Raw genomic sequence first — 21,044 nt, forward strand, 5'->3', positions numbered from 1 at the left:
TTAGTCAGATTGTTTTCTTTCTTAATGAGCACAGGAGAGCTTCAGATCACAGATCACATTAGAGCAACTGGCCTAGTAGGTACCATGGTGGGGCTCTGGGTATACTATGGGATAAAAGGGAAAAGAGATGGAGAATGTTAACTCCCTGTGGAAGATATTACTATCTGGATATTTTTAGTTTAAGAAGTGATTAGAGGGACGATTGTTAAGTGATTATTCAGTTCAGTTCAGTAGCTCAGTCGTGTCTGACTCTTTGCAACCCCATGAACCGCAGCACGCCAGGCCTCCCTGTCCATCACCAACTCCTGGAGTTCACCCAAACTCACGTGCATCGAGTCGGTGATGCCATTAAGAAGTAAATAAAATCACTGGGTAGCTGGTTGGCAAAAATCGCTAGTTAGCACTGAAAAAACACAAAAGACGTTTTGCTCATTGTAAAGTATATTTATGGCTTTCTGCCCAGTTCCAGAGATCAGACGAGAGGCAGATCATCCCAACAGAAATGAACTCTGTTCTCAAGCAGCTTCTCATTATGCCTCAAAGAGCCTAGAGAGTTGAGTAATATGGATTTTGGGGTGTGTGTGTCTGTGTGCATAATTTGAGGCTGAGACAGATGCAATCTCCATGGTCCAGGTAGAGGGCAGAAAAGTTGATACTTCTTACTTTCTAAATGCTACAGATTAGGAACCCAAATCTACTACAGGAATTCTCTTTATCTTCCACCATTTGAGTAATAGGGCCCTGTGGACAGTTCTCTGGGTTGAGCAAAGGATTACTTTTTGTATGGTCAGCACAGTTAGTATATTCAGAGGATGCAAGAATAAGCAAGATGTACCAATAGTACAGAGTATGATTTAAGAAATACAGATTCCTGTGTATAGAGCAAATGCTTAACTTACTAAATATCATTACTCCTTAACTCTGAGTTAGTATCCAAATGACTTTGATTTGAACAGATATTGGTATATAAAAACTTACTTTCATAAGCTCAAAAGGATTGTCTTGGTCTTCTTAAAAATGAAGTAAATTTCCAGGACACAGCACCCAGGCAAAGACCAAATCTGTCACTTCAGAACTCAGCGCCTCCCCAGTAATGTCACATTCTTAAATGTTTGTGATGATGCTCCTTACTTTCTATTGTTACTTTTTTAAAAAGAATTGTGACATGACCTGGGAAAGGCAGCCTTGATCATGTCAACTCTCTCTTCTGTAGAATGAGATCAATGATAGTCAATGTTCCACTTGCCATATAAGGTTTGTAAGGATTAAATCCTGTAAACATTTTTGTGAACCAAAAAGTCCCATGCAAATGTTAGTTACAGAGGAGCTCCTAGGGAGGCTGTATCCTTTTCATGCAGACAGGATGGCCCAATAAGGGAAGAGGCATTTATTGTAGGTGTTCTATATGTCATATTACCTCACTGAATACCATCTTATGTAGTGGGTGGTCATATCCCATTTTACATTTGAGGTACATGGAAGTTAAGTCATGGTTATCCAGGTCATTAAGTCATTTTTTGTATAGGTCTTCTGTGTATTCTTGCCACCTCTTCTTAATCTCTTCTGCTTCTGTATGGTTCTTATTGGTTCTGTTCTTTGTCATGCCCATTCTTGCATGAAATGTTCCCTTGATATCTCCAATTTTCTTGAATAGATCTCTAGTCTTTCCCATTCTACTGTTTTCCTCTATTTCTTGGTATTGTTCATTTAAGAAGGCCTTCTTATCTTTCCTTGCTATTCTCTGTACTCTGCATTCAATTGTGTATGTCTTTGCCTTTCTCTCTTGCCTTTTGCTTCTCTTCTTTCCTCAGCCACTTGTAAAGCCTCTTTAGACAACCACTTTGTCTTCTTGCATTTCTTTTTCTCTGGAATGGTTTTGGTCACTGCCTCCTGTACAGTGTTATGAACCTCTGTCCATAGTTCTTGAGGAATTCTATCTACCAGGTCTAATCCCCTGAATTTATTCATCACCTCCACTGTATAATCATGACCGTATAATACCATGCAAACTTTGGGGCATATAATCAGCATAGGTGAATTCAACAAACCTGCTGCCTTCTAAATCAACTATGGTCTTTTTCACTTCTGGTTTCTTTTTACTATAAAAAACTGCCTCGCCTTCTTGAGTGTGTGTGTAATCCTATTTATCTTTCAAATGTTCCCTCTCTCATCAAGGCAGAATTAATCACTCCTTGATGACACTGCTAATTCAATCCATAAAGCCCTTTCTCTAATAAGCAAGCTTATCATTAAAAAAATAAGCAACAAACTTTATAAAATACATGGAGAAAAAACATGAGAGAGTCCCTATAACTCTTGGTGATGCTCCACCAGGCTGAAATCAGGCTGACGTGATCTGTGTTTCAGGGATTAGAATTTAATAGCAAAAATGAGTCAGTTAAAACACCCAGTCAGAATGCTGCCTGTAGATTAAGTGCTTTGCATTGGGGATACAACATAACCTGAACTGCTAAATCCTAAGGGCTGACTGGTGATTTGCGTCTCAATCTCTTTTCATGTTATTTTCTTGGCAAAAGTTAACAAGGAGCACTCAGCCTAGGAAAGCTAGGTCCTCTATTTACCTCAGCAAGAAACAGATAAGCACAATGAATTTCAAGTTTTCCCAATTCAATGGCTTTGGTTTGACCTGGAGTGGGTAATGACTGTTGTCCCAAATGTGTCAATCTGAACATCAAACCCACCAGCTGGTGTTAGATTTTACATTCATTCAGTAACAATCCAGTTCCAAAGATAACACAATCCCTATGTGACAACTGGCACTTTTATGGTACAATCCACAAAACACATGAGCAATGTGCCAAGAAAATCATGATCGAACACTCGCCATTCCACCACCAAACCTAAACAAATTAACCTTCACCACTCATTGTTCAAGAACACATGGAACTATGCAAAACTATTCCAAATAAAGGCTGTACAGTCACTGAATGGTAATAGGTTCTATGTAACTAAATCCTAACAGCCGACCATTCCCTCTTCATGAGGAGTCCAGAGTGGATCATACCAGAACCCCTTTAAATTCTGCCACATAACCAAGAGTATTAATGCTTTTGATACTCATTTTCAAATTGACTGTGCTTAACATGCCAATTTAGAATAATCATATAAAAGTCTACAATAATTACGTACAGTAACTGATGCCTGAGGCAACAGAATGACTTAATGCTTGCTACTCAAGTACCTAGACGAAGCAGAGGGAAATGTACTGTTCTTCCTTCACCAGCCAAACACTGGTCTTCCTCCAGAAGGTGGGTGAGCTTCTGGCACCAGTGAAATAATAACACTGGTCTATTCTAGGCCAGAAGAAAAGTGACATCGACTTACTTAACAGTTGGCAATAGAGGGCCTGTAAACTTCTCTTCATGGTATCATCTGGTCCTGCTTGTCCTCCAGTTTATTCATGATTCTGTCTAGGAAATGGGAGAAGAAAATCATTACATCTGGGAAACAGAATTCAAGTCAATAATCATAAAGAACTCCACTCAATACGACTCTGGTGTTAAAGCCCAAAATAACTTACTTGAAGAGAAAAATTCTTGGAGTGACTTTACCACAATATAGTCTATGTTATAAAACTATCAATTAATCAATTAGCTTTTGAAACTACACATCACTCATATGGGCAACTAGAGGGTGAGAATCAGGCCTTGGGATTTTGAGGACTTCCAAAACATCTTTCCTGCATCTCTAGTTTTGAAACAGGAGAAATAAGGAACTTGTAATCTCATTTCTGCAATCCTGCTCACCAAACAAAACACTCCCCTGAAAGCTTCACCAATTTCAAATTGTATTATATTAAACAACTTTTATATTATTTTCTGATTACAAAAGATACCTCCAGTGTAGAATATCTGAAAAATATAGCTAAACAAAATATAGTTAAGAATGTACAAGAAATTACAAATCACCTATCTCTTCAGCTTTTCCTGTGTGCACTTCTATTGGTCTCTTTTGCTATATATTCTAATTTTTCTCCCTAGCAGTAGAAACATCTTCCTCTGTTGTTATTACACTTTACTACATTTTTTTTTTTTTTTTTGGCCGTATCTCTTGGCTTATGGTGTATTAGTTCCCTGGCCAGGATTTGAACTCAAGGCTCTCGGCAGTGAAAGTGTGGAGTTCTAAGCACTGGACCACCAGCGAATTCGCACTTTACAACTTTATTCTAAATGGCACACAGTATTTTTTTCAAGATAAGGTCCTAGAAACAGAATCACTAGGACACAATCTAAGGCTTTTGAAATACATTGCTGAGATGCCCTTCACCAACACCATATTATGAAAATCTCCATTAGACTACAACCTACTCAATGAAAGAAACTTGTATTTTCCTACCATCATTGCCAAGTAAACAGGCACATATTTCATCTTATTGCTTTCGCATTTTACAGGTTTATTAATCTTTTTAAAGACTGTAAATTCACATTTGGCAAAGATTCTCTAGTTAGGTGCTGAACCTTCTCCCGTAGACCTATCTGTGCACTTCCTTGTAAAACCGAGCAAAGGCAGCTCTTTTGCCCCTTTCCTGTTTGCCCATTTCTCCTCCCTTTTTAACCTTTAAAGAACCTAATGTAGGAATAAGATCATTAGGCAATTTAACTTAACTCCTGACTTATGCTGTCCTGAATGCACACCATGCCTTGCCTAACCTGCGAATTCTTCTCCAGGATAAAAAGAAGAGTGAAGAATTAACTAGTTAAAGAATGGTTAGCTCTCTACCCTGCAATGGCCCCCTAAGGAATCCTGTTGGCAGATCAAGGGGGCAAGGTAATATCTGGAGAGAGAGAGTCAGCCAGTCTGCACTCAGTAGAGATGATGCAGAACCCAGCCTCCTGCCTCGACAATTCTGAGATTCTTTTCCCCATTTTTCCCTTTAAAACTGTCATGGCTGAGCAGAATCCTTGGAGTTGGTCTCTGGACATGAGTCCACCTCCTCCCCAAGGCTGCCAAATTTTCTGATTAAAGCGTCTTTGCTTTCTACTGACACTTGCCTCTGGAATTACTGGCTTTTGAGTGGTGAGCAGCCAAACCTGAATTTGGTAACACTGGTTTTAGCAAGAACCCTGCTAAATTAATTTAACCAGCACCCCAAACCCTCAATATTTGATCAGATTTACTCTACCATCCTACCTTCAGCATAAGCTTGGTTGGTCAATTTAGCCAAACCCCTTACCCTGGTGCTTCCTCTTAGTAATTTTCCACCCACTGACTCCCATTCTGCTCCTTGGCTATCTATGCCCACTTGACCGTGCTTTATTCAGGGTGGAGCCCAGTCTCTCACCCTTACTGTAAAATCCCATTGCAATGGTCCCTGCATCCATTCATATGGTCTTGAATAATGTATGTCTTGCCACCTTTAACAAATGTCACTGAATGTTTTTTAAAGACATTCCTTAACCATTCTCTACTGGCATGCTGTTTTGTTTTGTTTTTTCTTACGATACCCCAAGTAGAAATGATCTATCCTTAAATTTTTTCTCAAGTATAATTAATGTATCATAAAATTCAGCCTTGAAAGTAGACAATTTAGTGGTTACCAGCATATTAAAAGTTGTGCAACCATCACCAATACCTAATTCCAGAACATTTTCATCACTCTAAAAAGAAATTCCCATGTTTATTAGCAGTTATTTCCTAATATCTTCTCTCTCCAGTCCCTGGCAACCACTAATCTACTGCACTATGGGTTTGCCAATTCTGTAACTTTCACACAGAATATATGGCCTTTTGTGCCTGGCTCTTTCAATTAGCATAGTGTTTTTAAGGTTCATTCATGTTGTAAAGCATGCTGTTTTTTTCTTATTTTTTGGTAAGAATTATGCATACACACACACACACAAAACCATGGTTAGAAAGGCCTTCCTTACTTAATTAAGGATTACATAAAAAGTTATAAATAGTTGCCTAGATTTTCTTCTGCTATTTTTTAAATTTCATTTAGATCTGTTTCTGAACTTTGTGTTATGTTTTACTTCTCTGTCTGCTCATTCTCCCATTAAACAATATGTATTGTTTAACTCAAATTCTTAGTAGAACTAGTTCTGCATTACTTTCCCTTTTAGAGACCCAGGTTCGATCCCTGGGTTGACAAGATCTCCTGGAGTAGGAAATGGCAACCCACTCCAGTATTCTTCCCTGAGAATTCCATGGACAGAGGAGCCTGGTGGGCTCCAGTCCACGGGGCTGCGAAGAGTTGGACACAAATGAACACACATGGATGGATGTTGTTCTTTGAGCTTGTTCTCCCCCAAATTAACTTTAAGATAATTTTATTAAATTTCAGAAAAAAAATCATTGGGATTATAATTAAAATTATCTTCTATTTGTTTATTAATCTGGGAGAGACTTGATTTCATCAAAATCCAAGTGTGCTGAGGGAATTAAATTTTTTAAAGATTGTAGCTCTGGAGATCAGAAGAATCCCTTTTAGAGGAAGAGAAGAGCTCTTGTTTTGTGGGGTGGGGTAGGGGGTGGGGGAACAATAGCTCAATGACTTCTTTGGCTAACCCACCCCCAGTGTGATCTAGCTGAGTAAGAGGGAGAGAAAGAGAGAGTTAAATTGCTCTCCATTATAATATAAGAGGGGGCTTCCCTAGTGGTTCAGTTGGTAAAGAATCTGCCTGCAATGCAGGATACCCAGGTTCAATCCCTGGGTTGGGAAGATCCCCTGGAGAAGGAAATGGCAACCCACTCCAGTACTCTTTTCTGGAGAATTCCATGGACAGAGGAGCCAAGCAGACTACATGACTGTGCAACTAACTTTAACTTTTGACTTTGATAACATAAGAGGAGGTTTAAGTTCCCAAAGGCTAGAAAAGAGGGATTAAGTGGTCTAGAAATCAGAGAGGCTGAGGAGATAAACAAGAGATACTGTGAGGCAGAACAGGCAATTCCAAAAGACAGCAGTAGGTAAGACACAAGAATAAAGGATAGAATGAGAAATTCCCCACAAACTTTAATATGTGTAATATTTAATTTTCCACTGCTTTTTGTTTTATGCTATTTGTACTTAGACACCACATCTGTCCTCCTTCTCTATGCCACAACAGTTATCCACCACTAGGACCCTCAAAAACCTCAGAAAGTCTTGCACGAAACAGCCTTGTGTTAGTGATGCTCAGCTGGGCAATGAAAGAGACTATGTCTTAAGACAAGAGTGACTGGAAATGGAGATAGGAGCCACAAGGACCATAAGCAATGATTGGTAGGCATCTTCGGAGTGCTCAGGACCCGGTAAGCATGCAACAAATGTGCTGCGAATAAAGAAATAAATGAATGGATAAATGAATAATCAAGTAATAGGAGAACAGAAATATTTGTAGTTGATGTTGATCAAGAGGAACATAAGTCCCTCAATCATCTCTGGAAATGCTTGGAGATTTTCAAGAAACTGTTAGACTTGTCACAATAGATGGAATAGAGTCATGTCATTCGAATATCAAAGAAACAACTGAGCACATAAATATGGGACACTTGAGTCCTCTGGGTTACCCAGGGCTATTCTAACTACAAGCACCATATGACCTACTATTTACTCAAAACTAATCTTTAGGTCCTTCTGTGGAGTTTTGTTATGTTTTTCTTCATTTAAGTTCTATAGTCTTGTCGAGTTAATCCCTAGGCATTTTACACCTATATGTACTCTTGCCACGGTGATGGAATTTCCATTTCCATTATATTTTCTAAATTGCTTCTACATGGAAATGACTGAGTTTGTATATTTACTTTGTGACCTAACTGAACTCACTTAGAGTTCTAATGATGGTTTCTCAGCGAGTCTCTGGGGTCACTTGCGCTCCTTGGCTGGATAGAGAGGCATGGTGAGATTTCATCAAAAGCCTCTTTTTAACCACATTAATTGTATTAACCATTAACTGTATTAACATTAATTGTATCTAGTCCCTCAGGGAATAATTTAGGAGCTCCAATGATGACAGCTAATCCTAAGAATGTACAGAGTTTTATAGCCAAAAGGCCGAAGAAAAGAAAAATGAGAGGAGGAAGATGAAAACACCTGACCAGACATGCAGAGATAGAGGCACAGGTGGGGACCTGGCTGATCATGAGCTCAGGGGAGATGAGAAGGTGCAAGTAACACGAATCACTCCTTAGCAAGCGCGAGCCTCAGAGAACCCTGCCTCTCCTTTTGGGTTAAATGAAACTGTTCTATCAATTTTATTGACTTGGGAGGGAAATCTCTTTAGAAATGTCCACGTACCCAGGGAAGAAGTAATAAAGAACCAAATGAAAACCTCTTGACATTTGATATGTAAATTGACTTGAAAAGACAAGTTCATAGAGAACAAATGAGAAAGAATACCCAAGAAAATTCTGGAAAAAAAAAATTCCAAGAAGATGGGGCCAGGGAGAGAGGGACTGCCAGGCCTACTAGACATTAAAACATCCTCAAAAGCCTCTATATTTAAAATAATTTGAAACTGGCATATGAATATACCAAATTATACGTGCATATTTATGATACAATAAGAACAGTAATATTAAATCAGCAAGCAAAAAGATGAACTTTTAAATAAACATTTTGAGATAATGGCAGAGCAATATGGATAAAGTTAAAATTGTACTCATTCCAAATATCACATACCAGCATAAACTCCAATAAGGTAGACATTTAACTGTAAAAAAAAAAGTAAAGAATACAAATACTAGAAGGAAATATGAGTAATTCTTCTATTACTTGGGGGTAGAGAAGGTTTGCTAACTCTGAGTCAAAGTTTGAAGCAATAAGGAAAAAGATAAACTTTATTACATAAAAAAATTACTCAGTAAAAACTATAATTAAGTAAAACAAAAGTTAAAAACTATAAAAATGTTCAACTTATAAGAAGGAAAGATTTAAAGTCCCTAAATTTTTCCCCAAATCAATCTTCATGGTGCTTTAGCAGTTGTCTGCATACATGGGCAGAATGGCAAAAATCTGAACCACCCAGCACACCTGCTCCATACTGAGGTTAAGCAAGGCAGTGCTCTGTCTTTGTGTTTCAGCTCTCATACTGTGAACAGTGTCCTTTCAACAGGCAATTTAGTGCCATGCTTTTTAGCATTTTGTGCTTTTTATTGACATCTCTGTTTGAAATGGCCCCCAAGCATAGTGCTGAGGTGTCTAGTGTTCCTAAGTGCAAGAAGACTGTGATGAGCTTTACAGAGAAAACACATGTCTTAGATAAGCTTTGTTCAGGCATGAGTTACAGTGCTATGACTGTGAGTGCAAAGTTAATGAATGAACAGTGCCTATTACACAAGGCATCTTTAGACAGAAACACATATAAAACAAGACTATATATGGATCAGTTGACAAAAATGTGACCAGATCTAATAGGAACCTAACCTTATATTTCCCTTAGGAGCACAGATTCAGTCTTAACTCATTTAGTCATTCAGTATTCATGACAACTTTATAGAATATAACTACTATGAGTAATGAAAACCAATGGTATTTGAGTCCAGCTTTAAAATATTTTGTGGAGCAAAGAATGAATATGATGAGCAATCCATGCCAACAGTAGAGTTTGAATAAAACAGGATAATAATTCACCATCTCTTTGGGACAGAGAAAGATTTGATTAATCTGATGGCTAACACTTGCTCTCTGGGAAAGAGGGGAAAAGGAATAGCAGAATTGACATATCAATTAACATCACAGGCCTGTGAAGTTTGGAATGGAACATTCTCCTCCATTTTACAGGTAGAGACACAGACACCAAGTCATAGTCTTTTTATGAGTAGAAATAATGACTTTGTTCTGCACATGATTTCTGATACTCTAAAATTAGGTAGCTGAAAGTGAAAGTGAAGTGAAAGTGAAGTCACTCAGTCATGTCTGACTCTTTGCGATCCCACGGACTGTAGCCTACCAGGCTCCTCCATTCATGGGGTGTTCTAGGCAAGGATACTGGAGTGGGTTGCCATTTCCTTCTCCAGGAGATCTTCCCGACCCAGGGATTGAACCCAGGTCTCCCTGAAGTTTATATGATATCTAAGATTCATGGCCTTTCTAGACATTATATTTCTCATCACAAAAATTATAATAGAGTGATGATGAAAAAGAAAGACTTTCCTTTTCTAAAAAGTCCTCATGGAATAATCATATCAATTATGGTCACTCCTTGATTTAGCCATTTAACAATTCATCTTATGTCTTCCATGTGCCTAGTAGTGTTTTTGTTTTTTTGTTTTGTCAAGAAATGAGTCTTTATTCAAGATCAAACCTACCAGCTATGAGACCTTGAGCTGGATTCTTGACTTCCCTGATCCTTGCATTTCTTGTAAGGTATAAGAATAGTCCTTGATATGCTTGTGGCAAAGACTGAGACAACCCATGCAAAAGGCAAGATAACAAATCAGGCCAGAGCTCACCAACCATCTTAATTTTGCTTCTCTTAAGCCATAAAACAAAAGCTTTTGGGCTATTCCCCAAAGGGCCTCTTCTGTAAATCCAGTGTCTTATTTAAATTGACTTTAGAGATTACTTATATGGGGATAAGTTGAACTTTAAGATTCTTATTTAGAACTTATACATTTGTCTTCCTTAAAAAGGATCTGAGGAAGTTCACTATCAGATACAACTTGTACAGTAGAAATACTAACAAATCAAAGCACATTAATGGCATCAGAAAGACAGATCCAGAATTACAGGGAGAAAGGGGGCAATTCATTTTACCACAAGGTGCACTGGGGCCATACACCTCCCTTGGAGCTTCTTGAAAATAAAGGCAAAAAGGACAGCTAGTACCATGGCTTTTTTTGTTTTTGGCTGCATAAATAGAAGTACATTCTCTAGTTTGTTCAGAAATACAAACCTCTTCTGCCATTAAAATCTAAGAAAAGATCATTAGACAAATCTCTTGATAAGCATACAAATAGAATATTCTTGCCATGGCTGCTTCTTATGCTGTGTGGGCTCGGTTGCTCAGTTGTGTCTGACTCGTTGTGACCCCATAGACTGTAGCCTGCCAGGCTCCTCTGTCCATGGGACTTCCCAGCCAAGAATACAGGAGTGGGTTGCCATTTCCTACTCCAGGGAATCTTTCTGACCTAGGGATCAAACACTTGTCTCTTGCGTCTCTTGCACTGACAGGCAGGTTCTTTATCACTGTGCCACCTGGGAAGCCAGGCTGCTCCTTATCAATCCACAATAAACACTAACGTCTTTGTGTTAAGTAGGAATTCCAGAATTTTTTGATAAGCAGTAGGAGCACCATGCTTCAGAGAGTGAGGCAGGCCTGCCCCTGAGTAGCTTTGCTACATGAACTTGGGCAAGTTACTTTACTTCTCTGAGACACAGCGTTCTCATCCGTAAATGGGGCTGACACCTAAATCAAAGGATTGCTGAGAGAATTAAGTGAAGTGAAGAACTTACTGTGTACTTGATATATTGTATGTGTCTCATCTTTTCTGTCAAGCTAATAGTGTACAGACACACTGCTTCCGGTCGTGTGCGGATAGAGAACTAGGAAAATAGGGAGAACTGATGTTCAGTAAGTCAGCCCAGGGCCTGAGCTGCTGTGTTACCCCAGGAAGGCAAGTGTGATGGTTTCTCAGGTTCACTTACACCAAAAGTCACAAATGAGTGTATGTGTCCACAGCGTTGGGTCTGGGTCATAATGGTGTTTTCAGAATATGAAGTTCTTTTGATAGAGACAGTTTGCAGTTTAAACACAAGAATATCCTTCACTTCCATAAAGAAATATTCTCTCTCACTTTTCTTGAAACTTATAGCCCTCCTACTCTTTCTTCCAAATTTTCTCATTTTTGCACAAGAACTAGCTCACCCTACTCTGGGATCAACAGTGTGAGCATGATTACAATGACTGTTGCTTTGCCTCAGGTCTGGGAGTTTAGTTTATAGGAAGTAGTGGGGACTATGGTGAACTTGAAAGCAGAAAAAAAATAGTTTTTTTTTTTTTTGTCTCCAGCCAATTGTCAGCAGAAAAATAGCTCTCTATTTCTTTTATCTTAAAGAAACTGAAAATCCTCTCAAAATTTTTTCCCTAAATTTTCAACAGAGGTTAGAAATTTTAGATGAAACGAATCACCAGTCCAGGTTCGATGCATGATACTGGATGCTTGGGGCTGGTGCACTGGGACGACCCAGAGGGATGGTATGGGGAGGGAGGAGGGATGAGGGTTCAGGATGGGGAACACATGTATACCTGTGGCAGATTCATGTTGATATATGGCAAAACCAATACAATATTGTAAAGTTAAAAAAAAAAAAAAAGAACAGAAGAAAAAAAATATTAGCAATGAATTCATATAGGCCAAGGCTGTGGAATTTCTGACTTATAAGGGTTCTCCTGCAGCAGAGCCTGCACAGTGACTGTTGGGGGCTGGGAAGACAGAAAGGACATGCAGCTCTACCTTCTACCCAAGCTCTGTCCTCCAGGAGCCCTGGGGCCCAATAAACTTCAAAGGATGAAACACACCTTCAGTAGAGCTCCTTCCCTCTCCTCCCCTTCATATTTCCTTCTCTGAAAAAGAAAAGAAACTACTGGGAGTTTACAGACCCACTGAGATTTAATTTCAGTAGAATTTAAAACAAAAGGGCAAAAATTATTCATCTGCTAAGGAAAAGCCTACAAAAGGGGATTGATTGATAAGATGTGGATTCTGCTTGGAGGACTGAGAGGTGACTGCCTGAATGTTCTTCAAGACCAACTGGACTTTATTTGCATCTGTTGTGGGTGGGTATTCTGCTCTCCACAGACACTGAAGTCAGCAGAAGGATAAAAATAGGACCAGAAGTTTGAGGCATATTAGAATGACACAGACCTTCTCCTTCTGGCATTAAAGTGTATTGAGACCACTTATCTCATTTGAGGAGACAGAAAGGTGCTTGTGCGAGGTGAAGAATACGTATTACACATCCCTTTTTATAGTTTTGATATTAAAGACTGAATACCAAAGTCAAGGAATTATATGATACTGTAGCAATGCCAAATACTAAAGGAGCATGTTCTATCATTTGCACCAGCTTATGAAAAAGATTATTTCTCATCCACAGTAAACTCAAGCATTTTTCTTTTTATCTTTTGCAGTGTTTGAGAAACATTCTCAGATATTGAATTTGGGGATCTTAAAAATGTGTATTTCTTTTGGGTAGCAGGCATTTGTTCTGAAAGATGCACCACATTTTTATAATGGAAAGAGAGGCAAGGCCTTATGAAACAGGCAAAATTGTCATCTGAATGTTTACATGTGGAAAGACTATTTAAACCCACGATGCACAATTTGAATGGGCAGTATATTTCAGCATGTGAAATTATTCATAATAGCATAGCAATTGCTAAATTTTAATTTTGACTTGTTGGCTGAAAAAAAAAAAAATGTATGATCAAACAGTTGAGAATTATGTTTTATTTGGCAGACTTGCTGAGGACATCAAGCCTGGGAAGCAGCCTCTCAGATAGCTCTGAGTTCAAAGAGATAAGGGAGGAGTCATGATTTTTGCAACAAAGGGGAGATAGCAGGAACATCAAAAGATTACTGTTAATTAAAGAAAACCAGATATCTCAGGTTAAGGAGATTTAGTGCTTCTCCATGAATGGGAAGAGGACTTCCCTGGTGGCTCAGATGGTAAAGTGTCTGCCTACAATGCAGCAGACCCAGGTTCAATCCCTGGGTTGGGAAGATCCTCTGGAGAAGGAAATGGCAACCCACTCCAGTACTCTTGCCTGGAAAATCCTATGGACAGAGGAGTGTGGTAGGCCGCAGTCCATGGGGTCACAAAGAGTCGGACACGACTAAGCGACTTCACTTCACTTCACTTCACTTCACTTCATGAATGGGAAGACACAAGAGTTTCAGCTCATTTAAAACATTCCTTTGATATGCAACTCAGCTATCTGGGGCCAGAATACTTTTCTTTCCCATCCTTTGACCCCTCAGGCATACCACTGGGGCAGCTGCAGTAGCTGAGGGCTTGGTCGCCTGGCAAGCTAACTCATTTGTCTCTATTCTGAAGTGAAGTGAAGTCGCTTAGTCGTGTCCGACTCTTTGCGACCCCATGGACTGCAGCCTAACACGCTCCTCTGTCCATGGGATTTTCCAGGCAGGAGTACTGGAGTGGGTTGCCATTTCCTTCTTCAGAGGATCTTCCCAACCCAGGGATTGAACCTGGGTCTCCCAGATTGTGGGCAGACGCTTTACCATCTGAGCCACCAGGGAAGTCTCTGAGCTCCTTTGGAGCTGTAGTGGCTTGATGGCTGTGTCATCCTTTGTTTACTGATACAGGAGGCAATATTTTTCATTTATAAACCTTTAACCTCAAACTCTCTTCCGCTTCCTTAGCTCCTCCCATCCCACCTCCATCCGCATAAAGCCTTCTTTAATGCTTGAGCTCGTATGAAGACATTTTAATTTGTGGTTTCGTTTAATCTTTGAAAATACATAATTTATATCAAGTGATTCCACAGGATATAGTCTGTTGAATGTGCAGTTTGAATAACAATTATAATGACATGAAAAATTATGTGGGCAAGAGTGGGATGGGTCAATACCAAAAGCTGAAGCCATCACTTGAAGAGTATGGATCAAGGTCACAGGTAAGGCCTGTGCAGACAAGCTCAGTCCACAGGGAAGCCATGGCATCCCAAGCATTTCTGATGAACTTTATACCTCAATTTTTTCCTCAACTTTACACTTTGCTTCAGGAAGCATGAATTAAGTAATACAGTTAATCTCACTTGTGAGGGCCTAAAATGCTAAACAGATCATTTAACTGTGTTGATAATTCTGTCTTGCTTTGATGACCACAAAGGCCAGAATAAATATCCAGAAGAACCAAGACTGCTGTTTCCCAAACAAGCTGATAGTCAGCATCTATTTTAAAATAAATTCCTAGGTGTTTCCCTCAGGAATTCTAATTCCAGGTTCTTAGATGGGACAATTTTAAAAGGTTCTCAAGCTGACTCTCATGATAAGCCAGGGATGGAGACCAAGACTGAATCTAGCTGCTCTAACCCCGACTCTAATAGCACATTAGAACTATGGAGGAACATAAGAGATCAACCAAGCAAACTCCCCAGGGACCGTGAGAAGCTTCCAGGAGAACCAGGGATCCTTGTTGCTGTTCAGTTGCCAAGTCGTGTCCAACTCTTTTCCAACCCCATGGAATGTCGCATGCCAGGCCTCCCTGTCCCTCACCATTTCCTGGACTTTGCCCAAGCTCATGTCCATTGCATCTGTGATGCCATCCAGCCATCTCATCTTTTGTCGCTCTCTTCTCCTTCTGCCTTCTATCTTTCCCAGCATAAGGTCTTTTCCAATGAGTTGGCTGTTCGCATCACGTGGCCACAGTGTTGGAGCTTCAGCTTCAGCATCAGTCCTTCCAATGAGTATTCATTCAGGGTTGATTTCTTTTAAGATTGACTGGTTTGAATTCCTTGCTGTCCAAAGGACTCTCAAGAGTCTTCTCTAGCTCCACAGTTCAAAAGCATCAGTTCTTTGGTGCTCTGCCTTCTTTATGGTCCAGTTCTTATAACTGTAGGTGACTACTGGAAGGACCATAGGCTTGACTATACAGACCTTTGCTGGCAAAGTGATGTCTTTACTTTTTAACATACTGTCTAGTTTTGCCATAGCTTTCCTGCCAAGAAAAAATCGTTTTCTAATTTCATGGCTTCACTCACCATGCACAGTGATTTTAGAGCCCAAGAAGAGGAAATCTGTCACTGCTTCCACCTTTTCCCCTTCTATTTCCCATGAAGTGATAGGGCCAGGTGCAATGAGCTTAGTGTTTTAAGCCAGCTTTTTCATTCTCCTTCATTCTCAAGAAGAGGTTCTTTAGTTCCTCTTCACTTTCTGCCATTAGAGTAGTATCATCTGCATATATGAGGTTATTGATATTTCTCTAGGCAATCTTGATTCCATCTTATAACTCATCCAGCCTGGCATTTCTCATGATGTGCTCTAAGTATAAGTTAAATAAACAGGATGACAATAAATAGCCTTGTTGTACTCCTTTCTCAATCTTAAACCAATCAGTTATTTCATATAAGGCTCTAACTGTTGCTTCTTGACTGGCGCACAGGTTGCCCAGGAGACACGTAAGATGGTTTGGAGTTCCCATCTCTTTAAGATTCTTCCAGTTATGATCCACACATTCAAAGGCTTTAGCACACAGTCAAAAAACTACACTAAATGTTTTTCTGGAATTCCCTTGCTTTCTCTATGATTCAGCAAATGTTGGCATTTTGATCCTGAGTTCTCTGCCTTTTCTAAACCTAGCTTGGACATCTGGAAGTTCTCAGTTCATGTCATGCAGTTTATGGTTTAGTATGCAGGATTTTGAGCATCACTTACAATCATGGGAGATGAATGCAATTGTTTGGTGGCTTGAACATTTTTTAGTTATTGCTCTTCTTGGGAACTGGAATGAGGATTGACCTTTTCCAGTCCTGTGGCCATTGCTGGGCTTTCCAAATTTGCTGAAATATCAAGTGCAGCACTTTAATAGCATCATCTTTTAAAATTTTAAAAAGCTCTGATAGAATTCCATCACCCCCACTAGCTTTGTTCATAGTGATGCTTCCTAAGGCCCACTTGATTTCACATTCCAGGATGTCTGGCTCTAGGTGAGTGATTACACCATCGTGGTTATCTGGGTCATGATGATCTTTTTTGTATAGTTCTTCTGTGTATTCTTGCCACCTCTTCTGTTAGGTCCATACCACTTCTGTCCTTTATTGTGTCCATCTTTGCATGAAATGTTCCCTTGATATCTCTAATTCTCTTGAAGAGATCTCTTCTTTCCCGTTCTACTGTTTTCCTCTATTTCTTTGCATTGGTCACTGAGGAAGGCTTTCTTATCTCTCTGTGCTATTCTTTGAAATTCTGCATTCAAATGGGTATATCTTTCCTTTTCTCCTTTGCCTTTAGCTTCTCTCCTTTTCTCAACTATTTGTAAGGCCTCCTCAGACAACCATTTTGCCCTTTTGTATTTCTTTTTCTTGGGGATGGTCTTGATCACTGCTTCCTGTACAATGTCACAAACCTCTGTCCATAGTTCTTCAGGCACTCTGTCTGTCAGATCTAATTCCTTGAATCTATTTGTCACTTCCACTGTGTAACTGTGAGGGATTTGATTTAGGTCATACCTGAATGGTCTAGGTGGGAGGAGGTGGGAGGAGAAGGGGACGACAGAGGATGAGATGGCTGAATGGCATCACCGACTCAATGGACATAGGTTTGGGTGAACTCCACAAGTTGGTGGTGGACACCCAGGCCTGGCCTGCTGCAGTCCATGGGGTTGCAAAGAGTTGGACATGGCTGAGCGACTGAATTGAACTGAATGAATGGTCTAGTGGTTTCCCCTACTTTCTTCAATTTAAGTCTGAATTTGGCAATAAGAAGTTCATGATCTGAGCCACAGTCAGCTCCTGGTCTTGTTTTTGCTGACTGTATAGAGCTGCTTCATATTTGGCTGCAAAGAATATAATCAGTCTGATTTCGGTATTGACCATCTGGTGATGTCCATGTGTAGAGTCTTCTCTTGTGTTGTTGGAAGACAGTGTTTGCTATGACCAGTGTGTTCTCTTGACAAAACTCTGTTAGCCTTTGCCCTGCTTCATTTTTCACTCCAAGGCCAAATTTGTCTGTTACTCCAGGTATCTCTTGACTTCCTACTTTTGCATTCTAGTCCCTATGATGAAAAGGACATCTTTTTTTGATGTTAGTTCTAGAAGGTCTTGTAAATCTTCATAGAACATTCAATTTCAGGTTCTTCCTCATTACTGGTTGAGGCACAGACTTGGATTACTGTGATATTGAATAGTTTGCCTTGGAAACAAATAGAGATCATTCTTTCGTTTTTGAGATTGCACGCAAGAACTGCATTTCAGACTCTTGTTGACTATGAGGGTTATTCACTTTCTTCTAAGGGATTCTTGCCCACCGTCATAGATATAATGGTCATCTTAATCAAATTCACCTATTCCGATCCATTTTAGTTCTCTGATTGCTAAAACATTGATGTTCACTCTTGCCATCTCCTATTTGGCCACTTTCAATTAACCTTGATTCATGGACCTAGAACTCCAGGTCCTATGCAATATTGTTCTTTATAGCATCGGACCATACTTCCATCACCAATCACATCCACACCTGGGCGTTGTTTTTGCTTTGGCTCTGCCTTTTCAATCTTTCTGGAGTTATTTCTCCACTGATCTCCAGTAGCATATTGGGCACCTACCAACCTGGGCAGTTCATCTTCCAGTGTCATCTCTTTTTGCCTTTTCATACTGTTCATGGGGCTCTCAAGGCAAGAATATTGAAGTGGTTTTCCATTCCCTTCTCCAGTGGACTATGTTTTGTCAGAGATTAAGTCTGACCACATTTTGAGAACCCCACTTTGTAAACCACATGGTTATACTACTGTGGAGTTGATGAAATAATGTGTGCCTACACTCATCATTAATATATGATGAGAGATTAATATATCAAAAATCACTCTACAGCCAGATTTTGCCTTACCAGCTCTATCAGACAAGTTATTTTACTATAGCAAATTATTACAAAGTAGAAAATGTGTTACTCTTCTTGTCTCATCTGTAAACAAGTATCACACCTACACTACAAGGTTGTTTTGAGAATAAAATAATATCCCTATCCTTTCAGAGGAAGGACAAATGATGTCTTCTGGAGAGCACCAGACAAGGTGTTTGGAGATGGAATCTACACTAACTTTCAAGGTGAAGAAGCATTTTGACTAGTAAAGGTGGAAAATCTCAAAGCTGCAGAGAGAGGACAGTGAGGCAGGAGTTTGGATGAGTAAATTAAACAATAGAAGACCTACTACTGGCTGCTTTAAAACTCCTAAACAATGCAGTTTTTGATATAGCGTAACTGTCTCTCCAGCTTCTTAGGTAGGGTTGAGTCAAAGATTCCATCTTCTAGGGGTGCGAAGGAAATACAGAGAAGACAGACTGACAGGGAAGCAGCAGGTAGTGGTCGGGAAGCAGAGAGTCAGAAGCTGGGCCTCCAAGGCTCAGTCTTCCCAGATCTGAACAACAAAATAAGTGCTTACTCCATGAGATAGCTGGCATCTCACTGTCCTGGGAGTCCCAGGACCCAGAACTTCTCCCATCATGTCTGCCCAGGACTAGATGGTCACCACCAGCTGGTGCCAAACATAGGTCCACACCTGGGTAGAGCTGATCATGTAGCTGGATCCTCAGGTCTCTAGGCTAGCTGTGTAGGCGCTCATCATCAACTCCACAGTTTTATAATCATGGGGTTTACAAAGTGGGGTTTTCAAAACGTGGACCTCAGATCACCAGCAGCATCCAAGAAGTTGTTAGAAATACAAATTATCAGGCTCTAACCTAGACTCCTTGAATCAGCAACTCTGGGGAGGGGGTTCAGCAGTTTTTGCTTCAACAAACCCTCCAGGATGCACACATAAGTCTGAGAAGCTCTGCTTTGCATGGATGAGTTTGTGGACGCCTTTATCATGCTATAGCTGAGTTTTACTCTTCAACTCTTGCTTGGACAAATTATTACTCTTCAAAGAAGCAATAGTGAGGAAAGAGGGATTTGGAGCAGAAAGACTCATTTCAAGCATCTCTTTCTTCTGCAACAGACTCTAAGTCATCAGTTCATCAGCGGGGAAGACATTTACAGTTCTTTAGTTCAACCAGAATGTTGGTGTTGGCATTCACAGCTCTTGTTGAGAGCATTTAGCAGTGTCTGAATTCTAATGGCTAAATTAGAAATACCACCCATTTTCATGATTCAACTTATTAGGCTGGTATTATTAATGCTCTGTGAGTAACCCCTGTATAGGGGGTGTGTGTATTAAAACATGGGCTTTGTGGTAGGAAAACCGACAAAATGATTGCCATGTTTGTCTCTGCTGTAGTTATATACCATCAGTAAGAACTAGACCTTTCACTGAATTAAAATTCTAAACACAGGCAGCCAGAATTGATTTAAATGATCAAATCCTAGAACGACTACTTTCAAATAAATCTCTCACTTAGAATCTAAAAAACTTAATAGTGGCAGCCAACACTTAAAGGTAAATCAAATGTGTAAGCCATCTGTGCCGTGCAAATCAGCTCAAATCAGATGTCTAAAATTCAGAGGTCTAAAAGCAGAAGAAAACAGAGAGCTACACCTTAAAGGAATCAGACTGGTGATGAGCCAAGATTAAACAATAAATAAATAAAACAATTAACTCTCTGTTTCCCCAGGCTGTCCTTCTTCAAGCTATTGCTACACACTGACAGTTGGATGCAGGCTTTGTAAGTTGAAGTGTAAGTCCCGGGAAAGCAGAAATTTTGCTTATCTTACCCATTGCTGTATCCTCAGTCTTTAGAAATGGGTCAAGCACAAGGTTGGTATCCAGCATATTGACTAAATGCATGAACGATCCTACAAATGACTGTACTGTACACAAAACTGTGGCACTGTCACAGAATATTCTGTGATGACAGAAGTGTTGTGTAAGTTGTAGTGTCCAATACAGTAGCCACCTGTAGCTGGTGGCTTAAAATGTGGCTCATGTAGCTGGGGACATAAATCTTAAATCTAAGTGGCTACTATATTGGACAGCACAGTTATAGAGGCTACAGACGTGTGGAGGAAAAAACAGAAGAAAAGTATGTAGTGCAGGGAACTTGTTACTTATGAATTCTGACCTGGGAGGTGGTGCAGATAAGGGCAGGTTGGGTAGGGTGGTCGCTGGTTTTCAGATTCTTCCCACTTTCCCTTCAACCACTAAAGGCTGTGGCAGCAGCTGTTGAGGCAAGGAAGGCTGGGTTTCAGATTTAAGGAGGAGAGACTGCATTCCTCTCCCATCAGGGACAAGGTGGTGCTGAACCGATGGGCACCCCAACAGATGAGAGTGACCACTGGATGGCAAATGATACTTAGCGTCTGCAGAAGCAAAGGCAGTGATGAGTTCTGGGTCTTTCTCTTGGCTCAGTTTGCTTTCTGGTTCATGAGTTTATTCATTTGATTATTTTTACTCATTCAAGGATCTTCCAATATCTTCATTAATACAC

The 21,044-nt window shown here is 40.0% G+C and overlaps 1 protein-coding gene across 4 annotated transcripts in view; it reads right to left on the reverse strand.

The window, feature by feature from the left end:
- Nucleotides 1-21,044, reverse strand: part of TMEM108 (transmembrane protein 108) — a 388,201-nt gene that overhangs the window by 169,423 nt on the left and 197,734 nt on the right. For 2 of the 4 annotated variants that reach the window (XM_005906538.2, XM_070386712.1), the window contains one exon: nt 3,346-3,427. In XM_005906538.2, coding sequence (XP_005906600.2) covers nt 3,346-3,385 — 40 coding nt within the window. In that variant the 5' untranslated portion in view covers nt 3,386-3,427. Of the gene's footprint in view, nt 1-3,345; nt 3,432-21,044 lie in introns of all 4 variants that reach the window. The other 2 variants (XM_070386737.1, XM_070386699.1) reach the window with 1 other exon arrangement.

This window comes from Bos mutus, chromosome 1 (genome assembly GCF_027580195.1).
Source record: "Bos mutus isolate GX-2022 chromosome 1, NWIPB_WYAK_1.1, whole genome shotgun sequence".
Taxonomy (NCBI): domain Eukaryota; kingdom Metazoa; phylum Chordata; class Mammalia; order Artiodactyla; family Bovidae; genus Bos; species Bos mutus.